The sequence below is a fragment of the Myotis nattereri genome (assembly GCF_964212035.1).
Source record: "Myotis nattereri genome assembly, chromosome: 6".
In the NCBI taxonomy this organism is placed as follows: Eukaryota; Metazoa; Chordata; class Mammalia; order Chiroptera; family Vespertilionidae; genus Myotis; species Myotis nattereri.
Genome location: NC_138081.1, coordinates 77,953,753 through 77,981,361, shown reverse-complemented (window position 1 = coordinate 77,981,361; position 27,609 = coordinate 77,953,753). Strand labels below are relative to the sequence as shown.

The following is a 27,609-nucleotide window of genomic DNA, read 5'->3' as shown; positions in this document are numbered from 1 at the left end:
CAACCTGGTACCCTTTTGTCCGCAGGCCGACCTTTGTCCATTGAGCCAAACCGGCTAGGGCTGAATTAGTGTTTTTGTTTTCTTCTGGTAAAAAGTCAGAAGTGGAATTTCTGGGTTGTATAGTAGTGCTATTTTTAATTGCTTGATGAACCTTTCTACTGCCTTCCATTGTGGCTGCAGCAATTTTATGATCACACTAGCAGTGCACGAGGGTTCCCTTTTCTCCACATTCTCACAAACACTTGTTATTTGTTGACTTTTTAATGATAGCCATTCTGACATATCTCATTGTACTTTTGATTTGCATTTTCCTGATGATTAATAATGTTGAGCATCTTCTCATATGATGTTTAAGGCCATTGCTTCCATTTTGAATTTTTGTCTGGATTTTCTATTTATTATTGTATGTGGGTGTTAAAGTCTCCTACTGTTATTGTAAAAATGTCAATTTCTCTCTTTATGTCTGTTACTATTTGTCTTGTTTATTTAGTCCTCCTATATTGGGTGCATAGATATTTATGAATATTATGTCTTTTGACCCTTTGATTATTATGTAATGGTCTTCTTTTTGTCTCTTTTTACAGTCTTTGTTTTAACATCCAACTAGTCTGATATGAGTATTGCTATCCCAGCTTTCTTTTTATTATTTTTTTCATTTGTTTTTATGTGGAATATATTTTCTATACCTTCATTTTCAGTATGTGTCTATCTTTTGATCTGAAGTGAGTCTTGTGTATGCAGCATATGGGTGGGTCTTGCTTGCTTTGTTTTGTTTTGTTTTTATCTTGTTTTGTTTTTATCCATTAATTTACCATATGTCTTTTGGTTGGAGCATTTTAGTCCGTTTGTTTTTAAACTAATTACAGATAGGTATGGTCTTTTTGCCATTTTGTTAATTCTTTTTTATTGTTATATAGTTTTCTTTGAATTCCTTTCTCGTTAATTTTTGTGTATCTTTTGTAGGTTTTGGTTTATAGTTACTATTTGGTATATTGATCTATATATTTTGCTGTATCTTTTAAGCTGACCGATATTTTAAGTTCAAACACATTCTAAAGCGCTACAGTTTGGCTCATTGTGTTTTAAAAATTTTTGTTTGTGAATTCCCTAACTACTTAGTTATAGTTGGTTTTGCTACTTTTGTCTTTTAACCTTCATATTAGCTTTTAAAAAAACAAAACAATGTTTTTATTGATTTTTAGAGAGAAAGGAAGTGAGAGGAATAGAGAGATAGAAACATCAGTGAGAAAGAAACATCATCAATCAGCTGCCTCCTGCACGCCCCTTACTGGGGTTGAGCCCACAACCCAGGCACGTGCCCTGACTGGGAATCGAACTAGTGACCTCTTGGTTCCTGGGTCAATTCTCAACCACTGAGCCACACCAGCCAGACCATATTATCTTTTTAAGTGTCTGATTCACTGTCTATTATATGTTTGCCTTTTTTAGTGAGATTTTTTTCTTTCATATATTTTATTATTTCTGCTTATGGCCTTTTATTTTCTGTCTGAAGAAGATACTTCAATATTTCTTGTAAAGTCAGTTTAGTAGTGATGAACTCCTTCAGTGTTCACTTGTCTGGGTAGAGTATTCTAGGTTGTAGGTTTCTTTTTTTAGCACTTGAAATATATCCTGCCACTCCCTAGGGCCTGTAAAGTTCCTGCTGAGAAATCTGCTGATCTATGATTAGCTCTCATCATTGATGTTTCTCTCTCTCTCTCCCTCCCTCTCCCTTCTTTTCTGAAATCAATAGAAACATATTTTTTAAAAGTAAATAATTGCTGAGATTTCAACTTTTGCTCTCTTGCTTCCTGCTCTAATAGGTCTATGGAAATGCAGGACCTAGCAAGTCCTCATCCTCTTGTTGGAGGTGGTGATGCCCCTGGTAGCTCCAAACTGGAGAAAGCGAATCTCAGTAGCACATCAGTCACCACAAATGGGACAGGAGGTAAGTGTACAACCTTAAAGACACCCAAAATCACATTTTCACATTTTAATGTTTGCTGCAATTTCATATGTTAGGGTCTGTTAATAAAGAAATATCTCATTAGCAAGAACACAATCAGCATAATATGCAAGGAATATATAGTTAATGGATTCTTTATTGTTCATTTTCTTGAAATTTTTGTTTCTCCTCTAAAACTGGAAACATTCAGAAACATCCAGACAGCCCTGGGAAACATTGAAGGCTTTTAGTGAAGCTTCTTTTTTGCATTTGCCCTTGTAAATATTTTCTAAAATGTGGAAAATGTGGCCAAAAAGTTCTTACGAAAAAAGAAGATGAAGAAGAAAAGAAATTGTATTATTTTATAATTTTATTTTGAATTATAAGAGAGAGAAGATCTGCCAAAATTATTTTCTTAAAATGTTGTTTTCCTTAAAAGTAAATTTGGAAATAGAAAAAGTATATCTGCTGCAATTTTCTTTACAAAGAGAACAATACCTAACATGTATTTAAAAATATGAATTTAATATTTTTTTCCAGGTATCTTCTCATTTGATTAACCCATAATTAACACACAGCTTATGGCAACAATAACAGTTATTTCATATATCCTGCCATATTGTTTTTATAAAATGCATTCAACTTTCCAGAAAATATAATCTTATTTTTGCATCACAATATATAGACTACATCTCTATACATATAAGTTTCATTTTAAATCAATTATTTTCAAGTTTTATAGATATAGTTATTTTATTCAGTAAGTGAGAAATTACATGAAATTTGTTTTAACTTATAAACTTCATATTATTAGATATCAGCATTTGCCACATCATATTTTCTTTAAAATTTTCAATAAATATTTATGAAATTGATACACCTCTTTTCACTTATTTGAGAAGAATTGCGCAACCTAAAATCTTCTTTGTAAAGTTATGTGCATTGCAATTTGCCTGTATTTAATAATGTTTTATACCAAACCCTTTGTAAATTAACATTTTTCTTGTTTATAATGTTTATTTGTCTCTAAACATGCATCTGTAGTTTTGGCTAATTAATTATAGGATTGCAAATTTATGAGATTGTTTAGTGATGACTTCTGAAGTAAAAACATTAATATTTAAACCTTACCTTGGTCCAAATAATAATATTTTTTAAAAACTATGCATTTTGGAAGCAGACCTTGGAGTTCACTAATTATCATGTGTATATATTTAACGGAACTAAAACAGACCTGATCAACTAAAATGTAAAAGTCATACCATGGCACTTATAATTTTTGGCGAAAAGGTCAGAAACCAGTGCAAGCATTGGAAACTATTCGTGTACACTGAGCAGGCACTCAGACAATGAATCCTTATACTGTTCCTGTTCTCAGGGGACAACATGACTGTTTTAAACACTGCGGACTGGTTGCTGAGTTGCAACACCCCCTCTTCCGCAACAAGTATGAGAGATGATGGTACACTGCATGTGCTTGGGTGTGTGGATTTGCCCTTCTGGTTTGCTTTCTGTTGCTATTTCTGTGTTTGCACCTTTTTTTCTGTGTCCAATACTTGTAAAGGAAAAGGAGAAATGATCATGCCTTTTAGTTGTTTATTGGTAACAGTTGGCTATATTTTTCATATCAACTAGTATTCTCATCTCAAATTCTTATTACTAGCAGTATTCTTAGATTTTTTTCATAATTTTACAAAAATGGTGCATCAATTGTTTTTCTAACTACATGTCAATTTATTAAGTGGATAATTGAGCACCACATTCATGTCAATCAGAGAATTTGAAACAGATTGTGTGTACAAACTCGTTTATCTTTATAACCTATAAGTTTTTATAATTTATATTGACTTTTTAGCATGGCAGAAGATATATGCTATTTTAGAGACTTTATTAAAATATTCCAATTAAAGTAACATTAACAATCAGTTAAAATCCCATCATTTAAAAAACCATCAGTGATAAAAGCTATATATTTAAAATTGTAAATTAATACTGTCTTTGAAAATATTTCAAAGACATTTACTACATTCATATATGTAATATATATTAAAGTATAAACAAACCTTTTTCCTAAATCAAAAGTTAATATACTATCAAAATTTAAAAATAAATATAATTCCATAGCAGTATGTTAGAACCACCCAACACAAGATTAAACAGAACTCACTACCGATCACAAATGTGCATTACGAGCAAACAGTTAGACTAGGCACAGACTTGCCATATTTCGATTATATTAGATTATATGACCAGTGAATGAAGAATACTCCATTATGCCCATTACTTATATATTTATAATTTTCATTTCAAATTTTTTTTTCAATTTTTCATAGTTAAAAATATATTGCCAGAATTAGTTTCTCTTCATGGGTCTTTATTCATAAAGAGCAAGATAGTAAATATTTTAGGCTTTGTAGGTCATACTGCCTCTGTCTCCACTACTTAGTAATGCCATCATAGCCTCAAAACAGCCATGGACAATATATAGATGAATTAGTGTGACTAGGTTCCAATAAAACTATTTATGGACTCTGAAATTTAATTTTATATTAATTTAATGTTACAAAATATTCCAAATTTGATCACTTTTAAAACATTTAAGATTTAAAATATTTCTAGCTCATTGGCTGATGTTCTGTTCTAAAGTAGTATTAATATAACACAGGCAACTTTACAATAGTAAATATATATATTATATATATAATATATATAACATATATATTATATATATAATATATATATATAACATTTAGTAATTCATGGCTAATCTTAACTGGAAACATTTTTCTGAGTGTTACACTTCAAGTTTTCTGGTTCTTATTGTTAATGTTAAGTGTCATGTGGCCATTTGGGAAGAACAAGATCTTGTGTGTCAGAAGGATATGATTTGAATCTTGTCACTATACTTATGAGTGTGTCACCTTGGACAAGTTACTGAACCTTTCTGAGCTTTAATTCCTTTTTATAAAAGAAAGTTGTTAACACTTCCCTGGCAAGACTTTTTGTCCTAAATAAGATATGTATGTAAGTTGCTTGGTAATAAATGCCAGAATATGTCCTTCTTTCATTAATAATTTAATAATAATTGGCCAGAAAATTCTTTTTTTAAATATATTTATATTGACTTCAAAGATGAAGGGAGAGGAAGAGGGAGAGAGAGATAGAAACATCAATGATAAGAGAGAATCATTGATTGGCTGCCTCCTGCACTCCCCACACTGGGGATCAAGCCTGCAACTGGGGCATATGCCCTGACTGGGAATTGAACCAAGACCTTCTGGTTTATAGGTCAATGTTCAACCACCTAAGCCATGCCAGCTGGGCTGGCAACAAATTCTTAAGGAAAATAAAACATGCATTATGTTAAAATATCTTCCAATGTTTGGTCAGCTAAGAAATTCTTCTGAATTTACAATATGTAAATTGACCACAGAAGGCAAATCTTTAGTGAGATTATACTTTGATTATTAATGGCATAGTCTTGGTGGCATATTGATACGAAATTTTTAATGACGTTTAATGACTTTTTATGTTGGGTGTTTATAATACAAACTAAGCATTTGGTGCATAATCTCTCCCATTGACAGTAAATTATTTTATTTTTAATCCTGGGTTTTATTGTTGGTATTGGATCATTGCATAAAATTATTATAATAAAAAAGGAAAAAGCTAATTTCAGGTGTTTTCAAGACTTTCCATTCATTTTGATATTTTTAAAAAGATAAATTTAATTATATATTTTTTATTACTATGAATGAATTGACAGTATTACCTTAACCTACCATATTACATTGGTGCTGTTTTAATATATTACACTATTACTTTAATTTAAAATGTTTTATCACCTTAATCCTGATTATATCTGCAGATTTATATTGGTACCTAGATTTTCCTTTCAAATGTCACTTATGAAATTGTTAAATATAGAACTAGTAATAAAAATAGAATAAATGTAATCATACTTTAGCATATAGATCAGGGATCAGCAAACTTTCTGTAAAGGGTCAGATAGTAAATATTTTAGGCTTTGCAGGCCATATGGTCTCTGTTGTAATTACTCAACTTTTGTTACACAAAAGCAGCCATAGGTAATATGTAAGTGATTGAGCTTGGCTGTGTTCAAATAAAACTTGATAAATTTGAATTTCTTAAAATTTTCACATCACAAAATATTATTCTTTTGATATTTTCAACTATTTAAAAATGTAAAAGTCATTCTTAGCTCATGGACCATTTAAGAATAGGCCACAGAGCAGATTTGTAACATGTGTTATAGTTTGCCCATCCCTGATGTAGATATATATGCTATAGGTGTAGTCTACATACTTCATGTACATACACATTCATGCATGTAAATGCATGCCAAGTATATGAAAGTTACTTCCAGATACAGGAAAGATCCTAATTTACAAGATCCAGATTTATGATAAGCCATACATTGTATACAAAATACTTAGATCTATTGGGAGTACTTAGGATAGGGTCTAAAAGTGATTTTTTGCTTTCCCAATTACTAGTAAAATGTGGCAAGTTTCTATTATATGCCAGGCTCTGTGCTAGAAAATGGAAACCCAATAGGGCCTATAGAACACAATACTGGCCATCAAGGGACCAAAATCTAGCAGAGGAAAAGAAACAAGAAAATAGTGAGTGAATAATGTGTTCAAGGTGGGTGCACAGTAGAGGGAGGGAATATTTTATTCTACATGAAGATTAAGAAAATACTTCAAAGCAATTTGGGGGAACCAAAATCAGACATTGTGATCAGATTTATGGCATTTTCTATAAAGGGGTGAGCAAAAGTGGGTTTACAGTTGTGAGTTCGTGAAAGAGTTTATTTTTGTCTTATAATTAATTAATTAATTATTGTATTATTTATTATTATTATCATCAACCTACTTTTGCTCACCAGTGTATTTAGAATTTGCATAACATGGAAAAGAATCTTCCAAAATATTTAATATATCAATGAGTGAATCACATGTAAATAATTTATTTCTGAATGTTATATACATGTGCAGTCGAGCCCTTTTTACATTTGCTTTTTGGAATGAGAGCCATTTGCTTCATCAAATTATTTTACAAAATTTAATACTTTAAGGATACTTAGGAACAAAAGATACTTAGAACTCATAGGTTTTTGAATGAATATATTGATTTAGACAAACATAAATCATAGGCTGTAGCAATTGTTAAAACTGGCAGGCAATACTTATTGTTACCCTGCAGTGGTATGAATTGTATCCCTCCTGATCTAAATCCTCCTGAAATTCTTTGTAGAACCTAAAAGGTCAAAATTTGCTATGTTTAATTTTGTGATTCAGCAAGAAGTGTATTTGGAATTATATATATATAGATATACACTCTTTTATGTGGACACTTAAATGCATATTTCTGAAGATGAAATATAAAATGTAAATTACTGGGTCGGCTCTTGTAAGGATTAAGTGTGCTACTGCAACAAATGAACGTGAATGATGTTATGATAATAAACCAGACTTTCTCCAAAAAATATGCACATCAATGCTGTACTTGAGTTCTAAGATAAACTGCAGGAACAAGATTTAATTTCAAAATACTAGTATGTGTATGAGGATATGGATGTAGATTGGGACGTGAAGAGAGGAAATCAATGGTTTAGTAAACATAGCTAACACCTGGCAATAATCACATACAATCTTAATTAAATCTGTAGATTATTTTAAAGGTGAAAATTCAGTCATTTCAATACATTAAAATTAATTTGACCCTTTTAAAAAACTATTTGGTTCTATTAAAAACAAATCGCAAGTGGTAATTAGTGGTCAGGAGGACCAGACAATTCAAGTATTTCTTCTGTGCAAAGTACCATATATAGTTTTTTTCATTTTACTTTTATGGAAATAGACCCTTATTTTGAGCATGTAGAAAACTGCAGAACTCATTAATTAACCTGCGACATCAAAATATAATTGCTGCTTTTGAAATCAAAATAATGACTTACTGTTAAACATTAATAAGTATACTTTACAAATAGTGTTCATAGACTTAGATACATTTAAGTAGGAATTTGGCCACCCTTTGTAAGTTCCAAGAAATTTTCTCTTGTCTTAGTTTTTAAGGCTTTGGACTGTGTTTTTGTCATAAATATGGACATTGTGTCACAAAGGGCCTTTACGCCCATCTAGATCATCTGAAACATCTTTATATGGATACAGATTAAAGGAATTCTTGGTTAGTTAGTGCAGCCTGCAAAGGCAATATGGCTGAGAGTTTGGATTCTGAAACTGTACCACCCTGGTCTCAAATTCTAGCACTCACTAGCTCTGTGACTATAGACAAGCTATGTAATCTTTGTTCCCTCATCTGAGAAATGAAGATGATAGTATCACCTACCTTTTATGATTGTCATGGGGAGTAAAGGAGTTAATATCTATAAAGCACAGCAAGAGCACCTGGAATGTACTAAGTACCTTTTAAGTGTGTGTTGTTATCGGCCTTCAAACTTGTTACTTCTTGTTGTCGTTTAAAATATTTCATGAGGAAGAAATGGAAAGCATACTGTATTAGCCTATTCCCACACTTTGGAGCTTTCATTTTTATTACCAAAGTGTGCCTAATTGTGCCAGGGTCCAACCCCAGCAGGTCCAGGGGTCCCCAAAGGCGTGGACGGAGTCAGGGAAGAAGGAATGACACGGAGACAGCGTTCAGTTGATCAGCAGCCTAGCCAGGATCTCTAGCCAGGCTCTCCAGCCAAGTTCTGGTCTGGATCTCCAGCGAAGTTCTGGTTAGGATCTCCAGCCAGGTTCTGTGTCCATGTTCTCTTGCTAGGTTCTCCAGGTTCTCCAGCCAGGTTCTGTAGCCATGTTCCCTCGCTAGGTTCTCCAGCCAGGTTCTGTGTCCATGTTCTCTTGCTAGGTTCTCCAGGTTCTCCAGCCAGGTTCTGTAGCCATGTTCCCTCGCTAGGTTCTCCAGCCAGGTTCTGTGTCCATGTTCTCTTGCTAGGTTCTCCAGGTTCTCCAGCCAGGTTCTGTGGCCATGTTCCCTCGCTAGGTTTTCCAGCCAGGTTCTGTGTCCATGTTCTCTTGCTAGGTTCTCCAGGTTCTCCAGCCAGGTTCTGTAGCCATGTTCCCTCGCTAGGTTCTCCAGCCAGGTTCTGTAGCCATGTTCCCTCGCTAGGTTCTCCAGCCAGGTTCTGTCCAGGTTCTCCAGCCAGGTTCAGTCACCAGGTTCTAGTCAGGTTCTCTTGCCAATTTCTGTTGTCAGGTTCAGTCCAGGATCTTTTGCCATGTTCTCTCCAGCGAAGTTCTTCTGTCTCTAGGTTCTGTGTAGGTTCTGTCTTCTAAGTTCTGTGTTGTTACATCTGTATTTATACCAGTTGATTCCAATCCTATCAATCTCTATTCCAAAGGTTAGGGTGTTTCTATCTCCATTCCAGGGAGTAAAGATTATGTAGCTTAAGCATGATTGTTCATAGTTAAAGTGATTAATTACCCGCCTGGCACTTAGTTAAGAGGTTTTATTCCCTCCCTAACTTAAGGGGAAAATCCCTACCTGGGGAAACAGCCTTTCTCAGAGACCTTGGTTAAAACACATAGTGCCAGGAAGGTGAGCAAATATATTAAGAACAGTATGCCATATATGCCAGGTCCCTTGAAACAGCAAGGATGGACTGGCTCCCAGCATAATTGCTCCATCTAAAAAATAGCCCACTCTTACTACTTTTTGAGCCATCACGAAGAGTCACTGTCATGAATGTAAACCATTTTCATACCTGAAGATAGCCTGTTATGGTGGAAAGATCACGGATTTGGCGCTAAAGACCTGCGTTTGGATCTTAGCTTGATATCACCTGCGATGGAATAGGCCTCTCAGCCCACCCAAACATTAGTTTCCTCCTGTATACATTTGATATAGTGGTTTGCATTGGTCAAGGTTGTTTTAAGGAATAGCTAAATATAAATAATCTAGCACATAATAAGCTCTCAATAAACAATTATGTAGTAGCAAATAATTTTGTGGTGGTAAATTTAATTAGTGATCAGCTATAAGCATAATAGGGACTACCATCCAAGTTACTACTAAAAAGTAGTAACCACCATATATTACTTATCATTATACAAATAATGAGATACTACTCCTCAGATTATTGTTGCTATTGAAAAAGAGGTGGACCTTAAATTTCCCTTTTGCTAGGAGAAGTAGGCCAACTTTCTTTACTCCCTCTTTCCAACCTCTTAGAATCTTCCAGCAAATCTTCAGGACATTATTGAAACATGGATAGTAAATTTACCTCAGAGCTCGCTAAGGGAGGGTCCAGTTAGTTCTGTTCCTGTGGAAAGAGAGCATCATCATGACTGCATGTTTCTCCACTAATTAATTGCTTTTCTAACAGCATAACCTAACTGACTTCTTTGGTTGGTGGGTATTTTCTGACCCACTATACTTTTTGTCATATTTGTTCATGGTTGGCTAGTCTTCAGCTTTCTTCTTCAGCTTGCTTCTAAGTTATTTAACCGTATCATTCCAGGAAACATAAGAGGTGTTAAGTAGAAAATAATTTAGTTTATTCCCTTGCTGCTGTGATATATGTAACAGAGCTCTGCCCACAAAGGGAAAATATGGTGTGACAAAATAAGTAGAGGCTTTTCCACTGCCTCCCTCCCCCGACTCACATCTAATAATGACAATTATGTGTGCCAAGCTACATCATTGCCAAGTGAGGATTTTGCCAAAATATACCACCTCAAAGAAGAAATAACATATTAAAGACTTTTCAAAAGATACACTTATTGCTGTAGAAATCATCTTATTCTATGCTTCTCTCTATAATTCATTAAAAAATCATTATGCCATTAAAATAAAAAGCTCAACATCTTATGTATAACTCTTTAGTTTTTTCTAAGAGCAAAAATTTTATTGAGTGCCTCATTTTTCACCCATCACCTGAATATGCTCATGGTTTCTGTATTTCAGTATGCCTCCATTGTACTCTTATGCAATCATTTTTTTAAATCTTCTTGAGGAGAATAAAATATAAGCTAGTACATCTCATTGTTATGTTTTATATTAAATGTTCTGAAGACTGACCAATGGTTCCTTTTTTCTGTCTTTTGACTATAATATCAGAGTGTGCTTTAGGTGAGTTAAAAATGCAAATATGTATACTGCTGTTTCAATTTCGTAAGGTGGACTGCCCTGAAAAGCCAGATTCAAGATAACTGGCTTGGCCAGAGGAATTTTCGATTAAGTTCTCTCCAAATGCATGTCCATTTAGAAGCTAAATTAACAAAACTCTCCTCATCGACTTCTCAAGTTCTCTCTTGCATGCTCATGGTAGCTAGAAAAACCACTAGTAGAACAGTCAGCATCTTTGATACCAATTTAGAAATAAAACTCACATGTACTTATTCTTCTACATAGTGTCTCTCCTTGCAGTCAAAACAGAGCCTTTGAACAGCAGTGAAACCACAACCACGACTGGAGATGGAGCGCTTGACACTTTTACTGGGTCAGGTAAAGCCTTAAGCTCGTGTGTTGTTACGTACACATCGGGGTACACACAATTCTCCTAGTGAATGAGCAGCATAAACAGCAAAGCTGTTAGAACATAGGTTTCTATACATTTAGCAATAAATTAACTTTTTTGAGAACTGATTGTCATAAAACTATGCATTTTTAGAAATTATATTTGGAATCATCTTGCTAGATTTTTTTTAGTTGGCACCAAAACAATCCCCCTTGACTTTCTTATCAGAAATAAGCAGAGCTGGCTTCCTTCATAATTATTTTATACAGTGTTTAATTTAATAATTAGGTTGTAATAGTTGGCTTTATCCCGTCAACTTGCCCATTCAAATGACATAAAAACTGCCTTTTCTCCAACATTTGAGATGTAAAACTATCCATTTGATTCCTTCTAAATAACCTTGTTTCCTCTCTGTGTTTAAAAAAAAATCCTCCCATGCAAGCAGCTGAGTGACAAGTATTAAAGGTTAATGGGCTGCAGGAGAGCACATGCGGGTTGCATTAGAACCAGCCTCTGAGAGCACTACTTTCACTCAAATGCTTCAAAGAGAACAATGGCGTGTCTTTAAACATCAATCCTTTTAAATACCAATACCTGATAACTCCCAGGTGGGCACAGAGGACACGCATTAAGTTGACTTAAAGTTACAATATTTTGTTTGGTTTATTATCTGGTGAAAGGATTCTTTTTTTTTTTTAATGTGAGGAGGAATGTGTATAGCAGAAAGATGAACATTAAACCTGGAAAAGTATTTGTGGTAATTAAATCTTGGTTCTGTTATTCTATTTTATTTTACATTTTTCCATGTTCTCATGGACAAGGGTTTCATGTGGGTAAGCTTCATGTAAAGAGTTGAGGTATATCCTTGAGGATAATGTATTATAGCATATATTTGACATTTAAAGATAAAGATGATCCCATTTCCTGAGTTCACACTATTGGGAGTGCTTGTCATGTATTCACATAAATAGTAGTACTCCAAACAGAAAGAAATAATACATAAAGATTCATATGTATTAATCTATATTTTTTTCTAGCAATTCACTTGCCTCCCAGGAGCTAAATAGATATCAACTAACTCTAGCATTCTTTATTACTCATTATAATCCTTGTAAACTTTCTACAAAGTAAATGCATATGAACATATTTTTAAGGAAAAGAATGGAATTATAAGTAATGGATGACATACTTAAATAGCATATCACAAGTTAACTGAAAGCTAAATGACAAAATTACAGAATGTTAGCTCCAGAGGGAACTTTAGAGATCTATGGTAAGAATACTAAGGCACTGAGAAGTTAACGGTGGTTAAGGCCAGACTATCAAAACTGCATAGATAGTCTCTGCTATAAATAGTCTAGAACAGTATTCTGAGCTATTCAGGAGTCTTTGTGTGATACCCATAGGAAAATATAAACATGAGGAAAAAAATAACTGGGAAGAGTCATCCTATCTGAAATTCACACACACACACACACACACACACACACACACACACACACATTATTTTTTACAAAGTTTCTTCATTTTCTTTTAAGAATTATCTAGGATTGTGCTGTCCAATAAAGTGGCCACTAACCATATGTGGCTATTTAAGTCTAAATTGACTAATATTTGGTACAAAATTTAAAAAGCCATGTAGTTACACTAGTCACATTTCAAGTGTTTAATAGATGTATGTGGTTTTTCTAGTGGCTTTCATACTGGATAACTCAGGTATAGAACAATTCTAACACCATGGACCAAGTTCTTTAGGACAACAATGACTTAGGTCAGCACACCTCAAAAGCAGCACTATCATAGGACTTATTTACCATTGTGAGGTAGTTGTCCTCTGCATTGCAAGATGTTTAGCAGCATCTCTATCATCTATACAAGATAACAGTAGCACCCTGCACTTATGGCAACCCAAAATGGCTCCAGACATTTTTAATGTCCCCTACAAGCAAAATTTCTACTCCACCCCCAACCTCATCCCCTACCTCTCACCCTGTTGACAGTCACTGAGCTAAGGTTCCATGATCATAAGAATAAAACATTAAAATTGCTTGACATCATACTCTGAGGACCTGATAATATTCTTTATAATTTTTTTAAATTAGTTTTAAGGAAACTTTTAAGGCAAGCAGTTTTCCTTACTGTTATAGGCAGAAATGATGGAGTATAATGAGTATAGAGCTTTGGGTAATATCTCTAGATTAATTGAATGGCAATGGGGAAGGTCTCCATGGTTCTCCAGAAATCATACTGAAGATTAGGCTGCCTGGGTAGCAACTGTCTTTACTCTGTTCAGCATAAGCTCAACTTCACTTTAGTTAAATTTTATTGTTGTTATCAGTTATGTGGAGACTTATGTTAGAATGAAATGTAGACATTTTAGTTAAGAAGCATAAACTCTCCACGTTTTTTGCGAACATCCTAGTTTACTGAAACAAAGATCTTATGTTATATTTAGAAAATGAACATATAGACATTAATATGAAATTTTAATTGACCCTTTATACTGTTTTGAGTGCATAATGCTAATGATTTCTAGATTCATTCATTAGAGGGAGAAAGGAACATATATATTCAGACTTGTATTCACTCATATGGATTTTTCTGAAATAATTCTGCTCCTTGGCTTATTTAATAAAAGCTTCTTCAGAGAATGTTTCTTTTCAGTATTTGATGTCTCTTTGGAGAAGCTTTGAGTTTCACAATCATGAAATCAACTGATTAGTATTGTCTAAGTTTGGAGTGTGCCCAAGTAAAATTTTATAAATAAGAAACAAAAATCATGGAATTAAGCCTCATTCAACTATATTTTTGATAAACAGTATTCACTATTAATGAATCAGACTGAATTTCCTGTGGAATAACACTATTAATATTATGTAATGAACAGTTAGTGCCCATAGTGTAGTAAAAAATGTCTGTTCTCATTTGAAAGTTTTAAACATTAAGTTTTTAGTAAATAAGTAAAAAATTAATGGCTCATTAGTCAATGTATTTTTAAGTATATATAGTAAGTACACTTAAATAATGGTTGCTGAAAATATTTACAACATAACACCCCAGTCATAATTAATGATTTTCAAAATTGATTCATAATATTCTTGAAAACATACTTTCTGTACTGTTGCTATGAAAACTATAATAGACTTTCATCCTCAGAGTTCACAGGCCAAATAGCATTTTAAATACATTAAATTTTACCTGTTTATGAAGTAGCAGATCACAAGGGCACTTACTAGCATTTTGATATAGAAAAATCTCATGTTTCATGAAATAGTTAGCAACCTAAACCTATTTGTCACTTTTACAATTCTAAAAGTTTAGCTCTAGAATTATTATGAACAACTTAGAAAGGACATAGTACTTTGAAGTATAACTATGATTGATTAGACTAAACTAATTCCAGTGCTGCGTTGTGTACTACTTTAATCTTTTTGAAAGGTGAATGAACAGCAGATGGCCTAATAAAGACACTCTGTGTGCTTGCCCAGTATGGATTGGCTCTGAAGGGACTTCCTCAACACGGTAGAGCCCATATATTTGCAATACATCCGTCTTAGTCAAGCAGATGGTTAAAGGAAAGAGAAACTTCCAAACTTTTGGACATATTCCAGTTTGGGGCTGCATGTTTAGGTGAAATATTAACAGGACCTGGCTTTCACCTTTATGTTCTTCTCAAAAAAGTTCTATCTCTGATAGGTCAAAATATTTTTGTAAATAAGGTTGCTACTGCGTTTTGCAATTATGGTGTGTGTGTTTTTTTGTGTTGCATCATCACCCATGCGTTCTGTGTACATTGCAATTATTACTAGAATAGTTTGGACTGTATTTTTAAATTACTCATCTGATTGGTAAAAGAAAGAAAATAGAATATGGTATCATTTGACAATTTGAAAATCAAGGGTGGACTGTCACATTTTTCTTAATTTTTATTATAATTATATTAAAATAAATATGGAGGAAGGGTAATGTATTGGCATCATATTTGGAATTTAAAACATAAAGTTTGCAAATGAAAAAAATTTTCCTTTATATCATGAAAGAATAATCACCTGTAATTGAATATATTTATCCATAGCATATTAATACATAAAAGCATGCTACTGAGAATGATGGAGGTGAATGATTTTTAAGAATTCATTTCATGCTCTTAGAACAAAGTTGAAGCAGTTCAGTTAGAATAAAATAGGCATCTGTTTCTGTTTAGAAATGAATTCATATTTTTGAAAGTCATGAATTTTTAGATACATATCTTTAATGTGATAATGTCTTTAAATTGGTTTTGTATACGCTAGTGAAATATACTTATGAAGCAACCTTTTTGCACTTTTGTGTGTGTCTTACAGTAATAACAAGTAGTGGCTACAGTCCCAGATCAGCACATCAATATTCCCCACAGCTCTATCCTTCCAAGTAAGTGGTCAGTAGATTCTTTCAGATTTGTTAGAATAATTTTTCAGGATTACCTTTATTAATCTGTAATCACACAACATAACTTTAAATTGGGATACATTTCTGTATATTAATGTGTTATAGGTAGATACTCTGATAGATTAGTTGGACAGATACATATCCTGTATAAATCTAGAAATAGAGATATACTCATTTTTATTTGGACAGTTCCCTTAATCCTGGATATTGATAAACCTTCAGGAAGGCATCAAGATCAAAACAGAGCACACTGATTTTTTAAATGAAAACCCTAAAATGCTAATGAGTTTAAAGCAAATCTAAAACATTACATTTTATTCAAACACCACTTTATAATTTGTTTCATCATTACAATATTTTTATTGGATTTCAAGTCTTAATAAATATATTTTTGAAGAAAATGCTGTACTGTTTTTATAAATAATGTAGTCAACTTATTGAGGGCAGTGGTAGAAATTTCAAGTTTAACTGTATTGATTGTATATGTAAATTTGGTTGCAGTCAGCCAGATGTGTCAAGATTTACGATCCCTGATTCATACACATTTAAGCGTTCTTTTCTGCAGCAGCTAGAGTGTCTGTCTTTAACAATAGGTAGGGGGTTGGGTATCCAGTTGGGAACATTTTGTAGAATGTGGCATGATGAGGGGAATGGCATTCTTTTTATTTTCAAGAAACTAGCTGCCTACTTTTTTTTTTTTTTAGATTTTAGTTCTTGGTAGAGAGTTCTTAGTAGCACTTTTAATGAGTTTTGTAGTCATTGCATTGCATTAGGTCACTCACAGTAACTGGAAATACATTCACAAGCATATTAATTAACTTGCCTGTGCTCCATTTTCCATATATATATATATATATATATATATATATATATATTATAATTAGATTGCTTTGTTTGATATAAATAAGAATTATAGGCCTGAAAGACTTTAGATTTAATATCTAAACCAAAATTTCTCATTTTCCAGGAAGGTATAGACTTAGAGAGTTTAAAGTGTTTGTCCAAGGTCACTAGCCTGGTTTGTAGCAGAGCCTGAGCTCCTGACATTCAGACTCATGTCCTTTCCTATATTGTGAAAATTATATTATGGATAAAGAAAAGGATTACTTCCTGGCTATTATGAGGTTTCACTGAATCTAAGCTGTCTGAATTAATATGCAGTCTTTGTTGCCACAGTAATGCTATTTTTCTGATATTTAGGCCCTATCCACACATTCTTTCTACACCAGCAGCTCAAACAATGTCTGCCTATGCAGGCCAGACTCAATATTCGGGAATGCAGCAGCCAGCGGTCTACACAGCCTACTCACAGACAGGACAGCCCTACAGCCTGCCCACTTACGGTATTTCACATCTTCTCTCTTCTCCTTTGGTTATAAGCTGGTAATCCTGCTAGTGGTTGTCTATTCTAATATAAGATATCACATGGAAGTAAGATCATTTAGTAATTAAATGGTTTGCACATGCATTTTCCAAACAGATTTGGGTGTGATGTTGCCAGGCATCAAGACAGAGAGTGGACTTCCACAAACTCAGTCTCCGTTACAGAGTGGGTGCCTCAGTTACAGCCCAGGATTCTCCACCCCACAGCCAGGCCAGGCACCTTATTCTTACCAGATGCCAGGTAAGTAGACACATGGGAGATATGTTATGTGAGAACAAATTCTCTGAATGAGACTCCTTGGCTTCAGACTAGAATTATATAGTCATGAAGATGGTTTTAAACGTTTTACCTCTACTCACACGATTTCATCAGAAAAGAAACATGATGAAAAAAGTTGAATATACATCAAGATATATGACCCATATTCAATTTAAATACTTAAATTTAAGTTGCGCCAAATTGGCAGTAAACTTGGTCCAAGCAAAGCAACCTCTGAGCAAGTCACCATGCCAGCAGTCACATGTTTAGCATCTATTTAAGTGATTTCAAAGATTCATGACAAAAACCACCATTTTCTTGTTAGTATTTTTAAGGGTATAATGCTGTTTTTAGTCTATTTAAAATTAAGTTAGTACTTTCTAAGTCCCATTTACCATTGAATGAGGATTTTTTTGTTCATTCCTAAAATACCTCTCCCCTATTAATACTACATTTCTTAATAGGAATATTTATATAATTTAAATATACCACCACCACCCAAAATCCTCCCTATATGTTTATTGTTTAATTTTTCCCCTTGTTTTTTACTCCAATTAAAAATTCTTTTTAATCACTGTGTAGTTATTGCAGAAAAAATTTAGTCACATAATAAAAACATTAAAAGCTTATTCCTAGCTGTCATTTTGTCTATATTATTAAAGTAAAAAATTTGGGGTTATATTAACATATTTGAAACAACTAGAATAGACATTTGAGTCAGCTGACTAAAATGAAATGATTACTTAGACTTTTTTAGCTGAAATGGCAGGTCTCTCTTTACCTAGAATGTAGGGAGAAATACCTTTGTTCACATGCTACAGACTCAGTAAATATGTGGCAGAGACCATAGAGACATTTTCATTTATTTCCCCAAGTACGTTCATATTGGGCATTCCAGGTCAGGACAATTTGTGTTAATTACATATTATTCAAACCCATTGGTAAAATAATAAGCTACCTCAGTAGTCTTTCCCTTTGCATCTTAGCAAGTACATTCCAAAAGAACATATTTAAAAAATAAATCTGCAAATTGATAGTTCACCTGTTTGCCTTAATTTTAAAAAATCATTGAATAAATTTCTGACCTAATAGTAAATTTTAGAAGACCCTCAAACCTTAGATTATTACAGTACAAGTCCTATTGAGTCTGAGCCCTAGTTCCTAGCTCTTTTTGTTCTAAGGAAAGAACGCAAGAATGAAAATACAGGGGTGGCAAGCATCAATTAAGTCTAAGTGGGTTCTATTGTTAATCTCTTAAGCTAACACTATCCAGATAGTTAACTTGGGTGATTTTTGTATGCAAATGCAAGTTTATATGACCATTTGAAAATTTAGTAGAATGGAGTTCCACTCATCTGGAAGTAGTCTCAGCGTGTAATATATTTTATTCTTTGAATATTCTGTACTTCTAGATACTTAACCCTTGAAGGTTAGTTGCAGTCCTTGTTAAGACTGTTGTAGATGATACCTGTTATCACAAGAGGTATAGAGTCAAGCACATTTTCCTTATAAACCTCTCAACTTCAAATTTCACTGTCTTAATAACAAAATTAAATATATATGTATATATATAAATATATTTATATATATATATATATCATTGAATCTGAAAGTGAAATATTTTTTATTTTACAGTAAATACTTAAGGAATTCATTTTTTATTTACTTGTAGGTTCTGGATTTGCACCATCATCTACTATTTATGCAAATAATTCAGTTTCCAATTCAACAAATTTCAGCGGATCACAACAGGTATAGTAGTTTTTGTATTCTTGCTTCTTTATGTCTATTTCAGATTTGGGAAGAATAGTTTCAGGTTGCCACATAAGTGCAAATTCTCCCAGAATAAGTTTTTTAAATTTAAAATTAAGATAACATTTTGAGGAAATAAAAATTAGCTATCCAGAATTTTTGGGATATGGGTAATTCTGTATATTTTAGATTTCCTGTTCACTAAAGGTTTGCCCTTTACACTTTAAGCTGTGATTGTTTTAATTATTTGGCATGGAACTACAAAATGTATTGCAAACTTTGCTATCATCATAAACTAAACATAATTTAGTTTAAGACTAAACAAAATTATACTAAATATAACTTTATTTTTTTGATAAAACAGTTTATTAATATTAATTGATTGAACTGTAATCAATAATTGGATTGTGCTGTCATTTTTAGGCCAAAGTGACATTTGTTACTAAACAAAGTTCCCTTTGGACTACTTTTGGCTTTTATGTTTTACTTATTTATTTTTAACATATTTTTATTAATTTCAGAGAGTAAGGAAGAGGATGAGAGAGAAGGGAACATCAATGATGAGAGTAAATCATTGATCAGCTGCCTCCTGCATGCCCCCTACTTGGGATTGAGCCCGCAACCTGAGCACATGCCCTAATGGGGAATTGAACCTGGGACCCTTCAGTCCACAGGCCGATACTCTATCAACTGAGCCAGATCAGCTAGGGCAACTTTTGACTTTTATTTTTACTTTTTAGTTTACTAGGTAGCGTGATAACATAAGGGAAAGAAATAGTCTGTTCTACTTAAGAGGATTAAAGATTCATAAAGGAGAGGAAAGATTTATATCATAAAACAGATCCAATGCTACCTGAATATTTAAATACAGTGGCTCCAATATAAAATGTAGCCTGTATTTTGGACCATGGACTGAGTACCAATTTAATATTTAAGCAAATAACTTATTGAGTACTTATTCTGTATTAGGAATGGGAGGCATTCTAGGGAAAGGAAGGTGGGGATGGGTTGGATTGGACCTGATCCTATCTCATGGAGCTTACAGCCTACTGAGAGAAGTTGACAATAAACCAGTAAACAGACAGGTAAATATACAATTAGCATGAGGGGAGAGAACAGGGTCCTATTAAAAAAATTATTAGAAATCTAAGTGGAGTAGGGGAGATTTTGTGGAAGGCCTGTCTATGGAACTGACATTTAGGCCAAGTCTTCTAAGGGCTGGGTGAAGAATGAGGGCAGGGGTGTTTCAGGCATAGAAAGCAGATGTACTAGCTCGCCCAGGGCTGATAAACTTGTTGTATCAGTCTGGAGTTTAGTTTGTACCTGAGGGTCCGGTGGGTAAACACATCTGCACAGATGGACAGGGGCCTGCGCAAGTAGGGCCTTGTGCTGTATAGGAAGACATTTAGGTTGTATTCCAATCCCAATGGGAAGCTATTAAAGGATTTTGAACAGGAGAATAGCATCACGTAATTTATGTTTTGAAAAGATTACTCTGGCTTCAGGGACTTTGGAGAAAGTCAAAAATAGAAAGGAGACAAATTAGAAAACCTGTCCATTGGCTCCAACAGCAAGTAAAGGTGGCTTGGACCAGGGTGGCAGTAGAGGAAATAAAGAGAAGCAGAGATCTTGGAGATGTGTTTGAGTACAAAAAGACATTGTCTTCCCCGGAAGCTAGTAGTCTGGACCTTTCCAATAAGTAAATTCATCTTCCTTTAAGGCACAGGTGCAGGTCAGGCTCTCTGGCCTCCAATTGCAGCTCTGAGACTTGCTAGCTGTCTGACCTCGGGCAAAACCTTAAGCACTCTGTGCCTCTGTCCCCTTCACAGTAAAATGTGAATAATGATAATACTGCATAGGGGGTTGTGAGGGTTAAATGACTAAGTCCATTTAAGGCTTCAGAACAGTACCTGGCAAATCCTTGTTCATGATCGTAATATGTAAAAGAATTTTGAAGGATTATTAAGATTACTTTAAGGTTCTTAAAATTTTTAAATAGAAAGTAGGTCAGAGGATTTGATCCAATGTTTTCTTTTTTTTTCCTGTAACAAATGAGGCAAATAAATGTTTGAAAACCTCACTAAAATCTTCAAGTCAAGGCCTCAGGTGATATGTGTCCTGTGAGAGAAAGAAAATATTTTATTCATCTTCTTTTATTTACTGTTTATCTCCTGACAAGAAATCAAAATTATACAGGGTAGCCAAGAAGGGGAATAAAAATCACAATAATGCAGACTGAGGTGTGCATGGAAGCTGGGAGGAGCAGCCACACCTCCCCCTTGCAGGTGATGTTCAATATATGAGAACGGATGCTATGAACATAAACTGACTCCATCTCCTTCTTGCCTCTTCAGTTGCATAAGACATGTTGATATATATCCTTGGATAAGTAATTTTGGGGCTAAAATGAAGCATATGTACCCTTTAGTCAGATTAAAATGTGTGTATTGGATCTGGTTTGCAAAACCAGCAAAGTAATTCATGACAATGTGTATACAGAAGGTGCCCACAAGATTGTCTCTGCCCATTGGAATCAACTCAAAGCTGTGGACTCTAAAACAAATGGAGCCAAATACTAATCTTACAGTTCACCATAGTGATTGCTTCCTTTTCAAACCAGCCAGAGAGTAATTTCTATTTCAAACACACACATCTCAATTACTGTTTCAGGATTATCCATCCTACACAGCCTTTGGCCAAAACCAGTATGCACAGTATTACTCCGCATCAACGTATGGAGCATATATGACATCAAATAACACAGCTGATGGCACATCGTCCTCAACCTCAACCTATCAGTTGCAGGAATCTCTCCCAGGACTGACTAGCCAACCAGGTACAGATCTTCATCCAGGTGAAATACTTTCATATGTTTTGCTGTGTCTAATAATGTGGAGAAAATGGACATTTCAGAAATGAGGCTGAAAGCTCCCAGATGATTATGCTGATGTTTAATCTGTGCTAGTACCACTGCGTAAGATGACGTTCTGGCATTTGGAAAACACTTCTTTTAGATGTGGAGCAGTTAGGAGATTTATATTTTAATCTTAAATGGCAGTGTGTGTGTGAATATAAGTGGATATAAAAAGGTCAGTGGGCCTTTTGCCAGACTATTTTGTGACGGTCTTGACAACGTAGTAAAGTTGTAGTATTATCTTCTTTGGATATGACTGACCATATTTCCGTTATGCTTGAGAGACTGCATAGTTCCTTCACCTTCGTGAGGCATCCATGCCTCCAGTCAGTGAATGTTCCTGACCTTCCTAAGGTTTTTAGGATCATTGCTAAGTAGTCTAATATCTTTGCCCAGTCAGCACCTATTTAAAATCCATTGTATTTTTTTGTTGTCTGAAGCTTATCTGTTTTCTTATTGGAATTATATTTGCTGACACATATTTAACCCAGCTGAAACATTTAAAGTTAAAAGCAAATTTAATAGAAATTCATCATAATCCCAATAAAAATTCCAGCAGGAATTTTTACAGAAGGTGCCCACAAAATTGTCTCTGCCCATTGGAATCAACTCAAAGCTGTGGACTCTAAAACAAATGGAGCCAAATACTAATCTTACAGTTTACTAGTTGATCATTTTTGGAGAAATGATCAAGGTGACTCTAAAATTACAAGGAAAGACAAAGAAACTAGAATAGCCAAAATAATTTTGCAAAGTTTGAGGGCTGACATTGCCTGATTTCAAGACTTATTATAAAGAATAGTCATCAAGAATTGGCAAAAGGACACATACTTGGAGCAATGGAATAGATCAGAGAGTCCAGATATAGACTGACTTACGTACACTGGAAAATGGGTTTTGACAAAAGTGCAAAGGCAATTGGAGAATGAATAGGTATTTTTTTTGTTTGTTTGTTTGAGGCTTTTTAATTTTTAATTTTATTTTTTCCATCACAATTAACCCCCTCTATGCACTCTTCCACCACCACCTATCCCCTGCTTCTGCAATCATGACACTGTTGTCCATGAATTATCTTTTTTTTTCATTTTTGCTCAATCTCTCACTCCTCCCCACCCCATTCTCCTTGGACATGCATAAGCAAAATTTTAAAAAACACACAAAAATAACAAACAATAAAATTCGCCAGAATCTTGACTCTTAATTCATACCATATACAATAAGTACATGTCAAAACTAAAACTATAAAACTTCTAGAAGACTTGGGGGAAATTTTGTGGCCTTGGGTTATGTAAAGATTTTAGATTTGATAGATAATATTCAGATCTTATCAGATTTTCTGTTTAATTTAAAGAAGAAATTATTTCTACTTGTAACTATATTGTTATCTCAACCAAAACCATAACAATACACAAGTCTGGATGTTTAAGGTATTCTGTGATCTCAGAACTTTAGTCAAGATCTTTAAGTTTGATTTTGTCTTTCAGATCTTGCATGCATACAAAAAGTAAACTAGTTCGTAACTATGAGATTTTTCTTTATTATTATTGATGAACTTTGAGCTATTTAGTTTAACGGTATGAAAATTATTTCCTATTAACCAACTCTGCATTTTGGAATTAAATCAGAGACCTAGCAATTAAACCCACAATTTTTCATAAATCATTTTCTGTTGACTTCTCTCATTTTTAAAAGAGAAACATACTTCATGTTCTATAAGAGACAGCTGGTTGTTTTGATTTAGCGATAAACCCTAATGAAATAAAGTTGGATTTAAAAACCTAAAGCATGGAAGGTACAGTTATTCATTACTGTACTGATTAAAGGATAATTATTCAATCATGTATGGTGTTGGCCCAAGAAAATGCCTAAGGTAGTTGGTAATGACTGATGTTATTTGGAAATTGCAAATAGCATTCAGTTATTTCTTTACCTTATTAGGTAGTTTGACAGTGTATTTAAAAGAAACATTACTATGCTGATTAAGAACAGATATTTTAGTTCATTATCTTTAGAAAGACCTCTCTTTGCTTTTAACATAAAGATTATCAGGTATATTATAATTTTGATTTGCATTCAGAAAGTGATGACTGATTAGTACATGAAAATTTGAGATATTTTTATAGCTCCTTTTAAAAATATTTTAATCATCTTTAACATTATATATAATTAGTCATTTGTAACAATATTATCCTTTACTCTGAGCCCTTGGCAGGCATTACAATACAGTTAGCTGATTAAATTTTACAAGTGCTTCAGAAAAGTAAGGGATATAGTAAGATCACTTCGCTCTTTGAAAAGAAGCCAGTTTCTTAGGCAGAACTCAGTAGACTTTCCATAGCTTCATGGCATTTCACTTAAGGACAGGAAGGAAACAAAGTGCTAATTCAATTCGTGGAAGCTAACCAGAGGATTTAGGTAGAAAGAACTGACCACATTTAACTCCTCCGCCAGTCTGCATTTCCCATACCTGCAGCGTTAATGTGCCCCAGTGCAATTACCCGAGTGAAATTATTTGGCAGAGGCCCTGGAATTGACAGCTTTCTCCTTAAAAAAAAAAAAAAGTGTCAATAAATGTTTAATGACCAGCTGAGCTCAAGTTCCTGGTTTTACCCTTTATCAGAAAAAAGGATAGCATCTTCAAAAGCTATAGAGGTCAGAATAGTTCCACCTGGATGGTTGCTACAGGAGTCCAGATACTGCTGTGGCCTCTTCAGGACCTGCTCTTTTACTGCAAACTTCATTTTTAAAAATTTCTTTATTGATTAAGGTATTGCATATGTGTCCTTATCCCCCCATAGCCCCCCTCCTACACCCCTACTCATGCCCTCACCCTCCTGGTGTCTGTGTCCATTGGTTAGGCTTATATGCAAGCATACAAATCCTTTGGTTGATCTCTCCTCCTTAACCCCACCCTCCCCTACCTTCCCTCTGAGGTTTGACAGTCTGATCAATGCTTCTCTGTCTCTGGATCTGTTTTTGTTCATCAGTTTAGTTCTTTTGATGAATTTCTTGGCTTTCACTTTCACAAATTGTATAAAGTCTGTATAATTCTTGATTAGTAAAAACAGATATAGGTTTGTAATCAAGAGTGTCCATTGTGGTTTGGAGGAGGAAGTATAAGCCTAGTGGTTAAGGCAGCAGATCTGGAATCACATCACAATTCCTCACACAAACTATTTCATCTTGGTAAGTTAAATCCCACATGTCTCCAGTTTTCCCAAGATTAAAAGAGGATAATGAAAGACCAGATTCACGGACTCAAAGTGAGGTTTATATCATATAGCTATAGACATAGATGCAGATATAGATAAAGAATGTTTCACAATAAAGAGTGCTGACAAATCAATAAGGAAAAGAGAACGCAATTTTAAAAATGGGCAAAAGATGTAAACAGTTATATCAAAAAAGAAGATACCAAATGGGAAATTAGCATACAAAAAAGTGTTTCACATCATTTCTCATCAAGAAAATGCTAATTAAATCTACAATAAGATACCACCATACCCCCACAATGACTAATGTAACAAAGACTAGCAATATCAAGTATTGGCAAGAATGTCAAGCAACTGGAATTCTCATTGCTAGTAGGAGAGTGAATTAATACAACCACTTTGGAAAAAGGTGATCAGAGCTTGTTAAACATGGACATATGCCTTTCCTCTGACCCAGCAGTCCCACTGCTAGGTATATATACCTTAGAGAAATGGGAACTAAGTCCACAAAGACAAGAACAAGAAAGTTTATAGCAGCTTTATTCATAGTTGCCTAAAATTATGAATAATCCAAATGTATATCAACAGAATGATAAATAAAGCATATATACTAGTACATATATATTGAAGTTCTAGCCACATTAAGGAAAGAACAGATGACTGCCCCAAGCTACAAATGTGAATCAATCACAGACATAATTAGCAGTGAATAAAGTCAAACATATTTTAATAAACATTTTAAAAGGAAAGACAGTACATGAAAAAAAAATACTTAAGGTTGAATAAATATGGAGCTGCTCCTCTTAGTTCTTTAAACAAGCTATCAGAACACTTCTGTCCATATTGTGTCCAAATTTTTAGAGCCCTTTTAAGATCTTGCAGTAACTTGGAAGGAATCAGTGGTATCAAGTCCCATTTTTATTGAAACCCAAACACTTCTTATAAATACTCCTTTCCCTGCCCCTCCTGCTCTTTTCATTCCCATGCTGTTGGCTCCCAATTTATTGGAATAGCTGAGTTGTTTCTGCCAAACTCCTTCTTTATGGATCCAGTCAACCATCAACCACCCATAACATCACAGTGACTTGGGGATTTTGCAAGTTTTTGTCCTTTCAGCCCTTGTACTGTTGCAAGAACAAAGCTGTCTTGTGATATTTAACACCTGAAAAATGATCTAGAATGAAGAGAAAGACAGGTTGTATGGAATGTCATCCCAAAAATATTATTATAAGCTTATTTAATAAATTAAGGTTAATTATAACCTACAATTTATTTGAAAGAGAACATTTGACTTGCAGGACATAGTAGCCTTAGGAAAGTTCTGTTAAAAAACAACAACTAAACATAGAAAAAAAATGTTGTGATATATTTTGGAAGTTGGTGTGTGTTTAAATACCTAAAGCCTAATTAATGCCTATGCAAATAAACTAAAACATGATTTACTGTAAGATAGGGCTATATTTAACCTCATTACTAGAACTTTTTATTATGCTGTCTACTCCCACACAGTTGATAGCAGAGGTCCACACAATGAACTGTGCTAGCAATGTTTTAAGAGCAAATGATATTTGGAGCACAGACATACTTTTCGATGCTGTCCTGACATGCACAATGTTTCCCAAAGATGTTATAACTGTTACAAATGACTACAAGCTAGCTATGCAGAATTTACTATTATTTAGAACATCTCAGAAAAAATAATACCTACGTGTTATGTAGTTTGTTCAGATTTGATTATTTATATTAAAAACTGTTCAGCTGTCCTCAAAATTATTTTACTTTAATTTCATGATAAAGCATGCTAGTTATAGCATCTTTATGTTTAAAGTTGCATAACCTAAATTTAATATAGTTTGCCATCAGACTCTCCTAGAAGTTTTTACTTTGTGCATATTAATTAAATCCAATTAAATGTAAACCAGCTCTATCTCAATAATTCAAAAAAAGTATTATACTTTAATATAACACACACATACACACACACACACACACACACACACAACCTGAGAGTCAGAGAGATTGTGTAAAATGCTTGCAGTCGTAGCATTTTAAACCTGACTCTTGTTACTTGTGAGGTTTTGCTGCACCTCACTGTTGCCTCCATTTGTTTATCTTAACACACCTCAACCCCCCATATACACACAGATTTGCCACTGCTCAGTACTTCCTACCTCATAAGATGCTCCACCATTAGCTTTAGACATGCCA

General features: G+C 34.0%; 1 protein-coding gene across 1 annotated transcript in view; it reads left to right on the top strand.

Moving 5' to 3' along the window:
• Positions 1 to 27,609, top strand: part of EYA4 (EYA transcriptional coactivator and phosphatase 4) — a 229,118-nt gene that overhangs the window by 169,765 nt on the left and 31,744 nt on the right. Inside the window, exons 4-11 of the mRNA XM_081093969.1 lie at positions 1,824 to 1,948; positions 3,324 to 3,392; positions 11,348 to 11,440; positions 15,797 to 15,863; positions 17,082 to 17,224; positions 17,362 to 17,505; positions 19,196 to 19,275; positions 21,946 to 22,129. Of these exons, the coding sequence (XP_080950095.1) occupies positions 1,824 to 1,948; positions 3,324 to 3,392; positions 11,348 to 11,440; positions 15,797 to 15,863; positions 17,082 to 17,224; positions 17,362 to 17,505; positions 19,196 to 19,275; positions 21,946 to 22,129 (905 nt within the window). The remainder of the gene's footprint in view (positions 1 to 1,823; positions 1,949 to 3,323; positions 3,393 to 11,347; positions 11,441 to 15,796; positions 15,864 to 17,081; positions 17,225 to 17,361; positions 17,506 to 19,195; positions 19,276 to 21,945; positions 22,130 to 27,609) is intronic.